The following is a 7,770-nucleotide window of genomic DNA, read 5'->3' on the forward strand; positions in this document are numbered from 1 at the left end:
GTAAGCTGTCCTCTATGATATCTTTATGAACAAATAATATAAAAAAATATAAGCAAAGAAAATGACAAAGAAAGCAAGGCTATCTTTTCATTGACAGTATAAATTCCCCAGCCACTTTCTCTAACCCTCACCATCTCAACTAAGTGAAGTCAATCACTAATACTTTCCCTAATCCTACCCATAACCTAATTTGTGACCTTTACCCTAAAACCGAGTCTTGATCCTCAAACAGTCTTGTAAAGAAGTGAGGACCGATCAAAACGTCCTCACTCCGATGGTGTAAAACTCAGACTGGTCCTCAGAAAGGTAGCTGTACAAGAGCACACACACACACACACACACACACACACACACACACACACACAGACATGGTCTGTCTTTCATATTAAGTAACCAGTAAAGGGCAGGGAGTGTGTCTCAGTGCAAAGAAAGAAAGGAGCATGAAAGGAGCAGAGAGCCCAATGCTGATGCTGGAGCTTACTTGAACAGAATTACTTAAACAAGACATTGTTCCTGCACAGCAAGGACTCAGCATTCTACCTCAGTGTTCAGAGAACAAGCTGCTAATTCCTGCACTCCAAATAATCCAAATTTCAGAAAAGCCGTTGGAATTTGAGAGCCGATTACTCATTTTTAGACGTTGCAAGAACAAGACTACTTTCAGTCTTTTGGATTTTTTTTGTTAGCCGTTTTAATGAAGGTGCTACACTTATACATAGTATTTTTTTATGTATTTAATGCAATGAGAGACGACTAATTCCACAGGTAAGTCTATTACACTTCCTGTTATTTGACACTTGATTAATTAACTTAAGTTACATGATTCATTTTTTCCAACTTCTTCTTTTATGTTGTCACAGGCACTGGAACAACACTTTTTTTTTGCACATTCGATTGTTCTACAAGAAACTGGGAAGCAATAAAATAATTTATTGCCATTAACGTTAAGTCCCACTGTGACTTGGTTGAACAAAAATATGGCTTTTGGTGACCTCTTAGAACAGGTGGGCAGCGCAGGACGTTTCCAGGTCTTGCATGTGACCCTCCTCTGCATACCTGTCCTCCTGATGGCCAGCCACAACCTGCTGCAGAACTTTGTGGCTGCGGTGCCACATCACCACTGCAGCGCTCACTCAAATCTCTCTCAGACCCAGCTGAGCCCACAGGAAAGTTTGCTGATCACTGTACCTCTAGACCAAACGGGGAAACCACACAAGTGCCAGCGTTATGCTGCTCCACAGTGGCACCTCCTGGATAAGAATGGGACATTCAATTCACTGGAGCAGGGAGATAGCTTGGACTTGCAGGGATGCATAGATGGATGGTCCTATAACATGACTGAAATGAGCTCCACAATCATATCTGATGTAGGACTTTTTATTTCATTTTAGGCATCTTTTCATCCCAGTACATGTATTAATATGTTCACTTGTCATGTGTGTAACCTTTATTCATTTTTGTTTTTATTAGTGGCATCTGGTGTGTGACATGCGCTCTTTGAAGCAAATGGGGCAAACCATTTACATGGGAGGTGTGCTTGTGGGAGCTGTTGTCTTTGGAGGCCTTTCAGACAGGTAACATTTACTTGTTCAGCAGCACTTTTTTCAGATAAAGTTTCACTTATTTTGTTCTTTTCTTCTAGATATGGTCGACGCATACTCCTGCTCATTTCTAACCTGCTGATGGCTGTGTCAGGAACCTGTGCTGCTTTCTCAACCTCCTTCCCCCTCTTCTGCCTGTTCCGCTTTGGTTGTGGCATGGCTTTGTCTGGTTTGGGTCTCAACACCTTCTCGCTCAGTAAGATACTTAACTGGATGAAGAGTAGTCAATGTGATTTGTAAAAGGACTGATCTGAATTCTGCAGCCATGCTGGTGACAATGGGGTGCTAATCATACTAAATGATCTCTCCTTCTGTGATTCTTTTATTTCAAGTTGTAGAGTGGATTCCCACTCGTGTGCGAACTGTAGTGGGGACAACAACAGGCTACTGTTACACAGTGGGACAGCTGATCCTGGCAGTCATAGCATACTTCATTCGGGACTGGAGGTGGCTGACCTTGGCAGTGTCTTTGCCCTTCTATGTCTTCTTCCTCTACTCATGGTGAGATGACAATTAATGAAAAAGAATCACGGATTTAAAGTTCAGTTTAAAGTTCATTCAAACTAATCTAATATTTCTTACAGGTGGTTTCATGAATCTTCGCGATGGTTAGCCTTAAATAATAAATCTGACGAAGCCGTTAAGACACTCAAAAGTGTGGCTAAATTTAACAAACGCCATGAAGAGGGAGAAAAAATTGACATTCAAGTAAGGGAATGTTACATGTTTGCACTGTCTGTATCTGTATTGTGTAGAAATACATTTTCAAGTGCCGCTACTTTGTCTTTGTATATAGATGCTACAGGAGTCCATGAAGAAAGAGATGTCCTGTGCGCAGGGCTCCTACTCTGCCCTGGATCTGTTCCGTACAACCAGAATGAGGATTATGACACTCTGCCTCAGTGCTGTCTGGTACATACCCTGGTCTTATTGTAGAAACCCCAGTCTTCTTGCAAACCCCAATGGCAATTTGTCAGTTTGTTTGTTTGTGTCATGTTTTCATTTTAATATTTAGGTTATCAACCAGCTTCGCCTACTATGGTCTTGCTATGGATCTGCAAAAGTTTGGGGTAGACATCTACTTAATACAAGTGATCTTTGGAGCAGTTGACATCCCTGCTAAAGTTGTCGTAACTATATCCATGAGCTTCATTGGACGCAGGCCATCACAATGTGGCGCTCTCATTGTCGCTGGAGTCACTATTCTAGTCAACGTGCTGGTACCCTATGGTATGTCAGAGAATCTGCATGCAAGTGAAGGCTGAGTGTGGCACTCCTGTGATAGTATACTGCAGAAACGAGTGAGTGTTCTGATGGTGTTCCACTTTTGTGCAGATAAACAAACTGTACGCACCTGTCTGGCGGTGGTGGGTAAAGGTTGTCTTGCTGCATCATTTAATTGCTGTTACCTTTACTCTGGAGAACTGTTTCCAACTATCATCCGGTAAGTCTTATCTGGCAATAAGCATGTGTAACTGTTAGTGGTTTAACTATCTAGTTTAGTTTTTCTGACAAAATAAGAGTTAATTTGTATTTACAAATGATCCAGATGAGAGTTTCTGTACTGAAGTCTGATAAACACACCTCGTTTTGACAAATCGACTAGGAAATACTCCAAGTGTACTCATACTGAAGTTTTATTCCTCATAGGAACAAATAGTGAAATCTACCAAAATAAAAGCTAAGACAGTGTGATATGTCTATTTTGTCACTCTGCAGTTTATTCTGCAGACAAGATCTGTTTCAGGAGAGTGAATAAAGGTTAGAGAGCAGTAGAACAGAAAAACATTATCAGATGGTCAATATGAGTCAACCCAGATAACACAAGAGTTAAACAGTGAAGGATTGTGTAAACTCAGTGACCACTTCATGACTCTTGTCTCAGCCGTGTCCATTTCAAACAATGTGCTGCGCTATATTGCTGACAACAGGTTTCCATTAGAAGTGATGCTTTGTTTATCCTAATGATCTCTGGAATCTCCAGATATTGCAGCCATGTACTCAGATGGCATCTATTTCTGAGGTGTGATACCAACAAGAACTGTTCACCAATCAAATATTCAGTAAAACGACATAAAATTCTATGATGCTATCTGTGTGTTTTATAGAACATAAAAATGTACTGCATGTGTTTCGGAAAAACAAGCAGATGTACATGGTTAAGGTTTTTCTGTGCAGTTGTAAGCTTAATTCAGTGTCTATTGTCCACCTTTCTTATTATCCTACTGTACGCTTTCAGTGTTTAATGTTTTAACAGTTCACACATACTGTACGTAGATACTTTATAAGCAACACTGCAATCTCAGATTTTTTTATGGGTGTTATCATTTAATAGTTTTACCTTTTCTTTCTCAGTCAGAGTGGCATGGGTTGGGTGTCCATGATGGCTCGTATTGGGGCTATGGTTGCCCCTATGGTGCTCCTTGTGGGTGACTACATACCTTGGCTACCAGGTTTAATCTATGGAGGAGCTCCAGTTCTCAGCGGGGTGGCGGCCATATTTCTTCCAGAAACACTTGGCTCACCCCTTCCTGACACAGTACAAGATGTGGAGGAGAGGTAAGATCAAGCTGCAGCATTTTATTTTCATTTTTATTGCAGCATGCCCCAAAATTCAAACATTTTTAGTAACACAAGAATTCTAGGTGTCCCATATAGGATACAGCAAGATAGAAAGCGAGAAAGAGAGAGAGAGAGAGAGAGAGAGAGAAACTGATTAATCCATATTTGCATTGTCTCTTTTGAATGCAGGGGATCTGGGAAACGCTCCAAAATGTCACCAAAGGAAGCCATAATCTTGCAAGATACCGAGGCAAATCTCCTAAAACAGGCTGCCTGAGGGCATTTGTATTGTTCTCTTGATATTTGTACTGACAAGTTAATGAAAGTAGAGAGGCTACTGCTTATTTGATTTCCCATAAAGAGTTTATTTGGTCTCATGTCTGCTGAACAAATGGAGTTGAATTGTTATTTTTCTGGACAGGTCAATAGAATGAAATGAATGCTACACACAATGAGACCTAGGTTTATTTCAGATACAGTAGCTTGAACCACTTCAGCCTTTGTGACCATTAAGTTTTATGTTTGAAATATTTGTATAGAATAATTCCTATATTTAAACCTTAGCTTAGTGTTTTATCTTATTGCTTTATATATGCAACCATTTGTAAACAAGAAATATATTTTCATTAAAATCAACACTCATTCTTGTTCATTCCTATGTATGCCTCGTGAATTTGTATTTTCTTACAGTCTTTTGTACGACAATGCTAACATGGCATGATTTGTCAAAGTTTAACCGTGCTGAGTCACTGCTAGCTAAATTAACACATCAAAACAAGAAATGAATTCAATTCAATTCAATTCAATTCAATTCAAATGTATTTATATAGCATCAATTCAAATGTATTCATATAGCATGAATAACAATACTAATTGTCTCAAGATGCTTTACAACATCTGGTCTGAAACCCGGCCTAAAACCCCCAGAGCAAGCCTGAAGGCAACTGTGGCAAGGAAAAACTCCCCTTTTACCCTGGTTACTTGCTTTATGTGCGAATTAAAGGACATATACTTGTTGAATATAACACCAAGTTATGGAGGCCAAGGTAATGCCATCCACAGAAACTAAGTGATTAGATAATGAATCTCTGAGATGTTTAGGGCCAAATACAATGACTTCTATTTTGTCTGCGTTTAAGAGTAGGAAATTACAGGTCATCCAAGCCTTTATGTCTTTTAGCTGGGTGTCATCTGTATGGCAATGGATTAACTTCCATGGCGTGTTTTCTAATAATATTGCCTAAGGGAAACATGTATAATGTGAAGAGTATTGGTCCTAGCACAGACCCCTGAGGAACTCCATAACTTACTTTTGCATAAATAGATGAATCATTGCTGACATGGACAAACTGGAATCTCTCTAACAGATAGGATTCAAACCAGTCTAATGTGGTTCCTTTAATCTTGATCTCACTTTCAAGTCTCTGTTGTAAAATATTGTGATCAATAGTGTCAAATGCAGCACTAAGATCTAGCAGAACAAGTATAGAGACAAATCCATTGTAAGCCATGAGGAGATCATAGGTAACTTTAACCAGAGATGTTTCTGTACTATGATGAACTCTAAAGCTTGACTGAAACTCTTCAACAAACCATTCCTGTTTAAATGGCCACCCAACTGATTAGCAACAATTTTTTCTAAAATTTTTGAAATAAAAGGAAGGTTGGAAATTGGTCCATAGTTGGCTAAAACATCTGGGTCTAGAGTGAGTTTCTTAAGTAAGGGTTTAATTGCAGCAATCTGAGGCACTTATCCTGTTAATAAAGATAAATTTATCTGGTTTTACATGGAGGTGTTAATTAATGGAAAAACCTCCTTGAGCAATTTAGTTGGGATGGGATGATGGCTCAACAGAGCTGTGGCTGTTTGTCAGCCTGGCTACATTGCTCAAAATAAATGTGTGGTTGTTCTTGTTTTCTTCTATTAATGATGAATAATATGCTGTTCTAATATTATGGAGAGTTTTTACATAAGGCTATGTGAGCTTCTTCAGAATTAGTGGAATGTCAAATTCTTCCCAGCTTTTGGACTGCCTGCTTTGAACTACGCAACTGTGAATTATGCCAGGGAGCTTGCGTTCTCTGATTCATGACCTTCTTTTTCAGAGGGGCAACTAAGTTTACTAAGTTGTACTAAGTGATGCTGCAGTGCCATTAACAAAATAATCTATTTGTGTAGGAGTTACATTGTGGTTGCTCATCCACATCATTGGCACATGGCACTGAGGTAAATAATGAAGGAATTAACTCCTTATATCTAGTTACAGCAAGTTCAGATAATCGTCTACTGTAATGAAATGTCTTTCCAAATTCTGTGTAATCCATAATTGTAAATTCAACTGTTATGAGGAAATGATCAGACAAAAGAGGGTTTTGAGTAAATACTGTTAAACCTTCAGTTTCTGTGCCATATGTTAGAACAAGATCTAAGGTGTGATTAAAACAGTGAGATGATCTGTTTGCATTCTGAGAAAAGCCAATTGTATCTAATAATGATGTAAATGAAGAGCTAAGGCTGTCACTGGCAACATCAACATGGATGTTAAAGTCACCTACTATAATGACTTTACCTGTTCTAAGCACTAAATCACATAAAAAGAAAATTCAGCGTAAGGAGCAGGTGGGCGATACACTATGACAAAAATAATTGCTTTTTGTGTTTTCCAGTCTGGATGGGCAAGACTAAGAGTAAGGCTTTCAAATGAATTAAAGCTCTGCTTAGGTTTAGGATTAATAGATAAATCAGAGTGGAAGATTGCTGCTACTCCTCCTCCTCTACCTGTGAAGAGCTACCTGCTACTGCTGTTCACTGCGTGGGCTTGATTTTATGCTACGAAGGGAAAAAATACTACCTGAAGTTACAGTACATCGGGAAAAATAATTTAAAGGACAAAGTATCACTCCACAGTACTCCAGTGATGATTTTCTTTACTTGTTAACTTTGTGTTCACAGGTTTTTTATAAATAAGGTTTAAAATTACCATGTCTTTTTAAATATTAAACTCTTGTGTCCCAGAAAATAAATCAGTGATTGAAATGTTTAATAAGAAGCAGAGACTTTGGAATTACCTCTTGTGGTAAATGTACAGATGGACAGTGACCCAGACACACTGTGAAAGCAATCCAAGAGTTTTTGAAGGTAAAGAGGTGCAATCTAATGCAGTGGTTGAGTTAATCACCTGAACGCAATCTGGCAAAGCATCAAAAAGGAAGAAACACATTCTTTGGTGTTGTCAATGGGTTATAGACTTCAGGCAGTCCTGTAAAGCATCCCTGAAAACAGGATATCATCCGTGATTGGTTGTAATTCCTAGATCTTTGAATCATTGCACTGTAACTTGAATATGTTATGATAAACAGCTAAAAAAAAAAAAAAACAACCGGGCCAAAAAATATAGGCACAAATAAAATACAGGGCATTGCCAATGCCAATGAGCAGTGAATGAATAATATAAATATAAATTCATAGTATGAACACAGGAAGTTTCTGGTACTTCAACATAGTCTTATAATTTTACCAGAATAGATATTACATAATTGCACTGATGGATCTTAAACTCATTTCAACTGCTTGCCACATTTTCCCATTAAGACCACTGCTATGTTA

At 38.6% G+C, this 7,770-nt stretch overlaps 1 protein-coding gene across 1 annotated transcript; it reads left to right on the forward strand.

Moving 5' to 3' along the window:
- Window positions 1–977: 977 nt before the first annotated feature.
- On the forward strand, window positions 978–4,639 carry slc22a6l (solute carrier family 22 member 6, like; the record flags this gene model as incomplete). Its single annotated transcript, XM_084565238.1, has 10 exons — window positions 978–1,367; window positions 1,471–1,574; window positions 1,643–1,797; window positions 1,934–2,102; window positions 2,186–2,309; window positions 2,398–2,513; window positions 2,617–2,831; window positions 2,937–3,045; window positions 3,957–4,160; window positions 4,353–4,639. 10 exons carry the CDS (start codon window positions 978–980, stop codon window positions 4,438–4,440), a joined length of 1,674 nt encoding a protein of 557 aa, XP_084421364.1. The 3' UTR covers window positions 4,441–4,639.
- Window positions 4,640–7,770: the final 3,131 nt, after the last annotated feature.

This window comes from Chelon labrosus (genome assembly GCF_963514085.1).
Source record: "Chelon labrosus genome assembly, chromosome: 17".
NCBI lineage: Eukaryota > Metazoa > Chordata > Actinopteri > Mugiliformes > Mugilidae > Chelon > Chelon labrosus.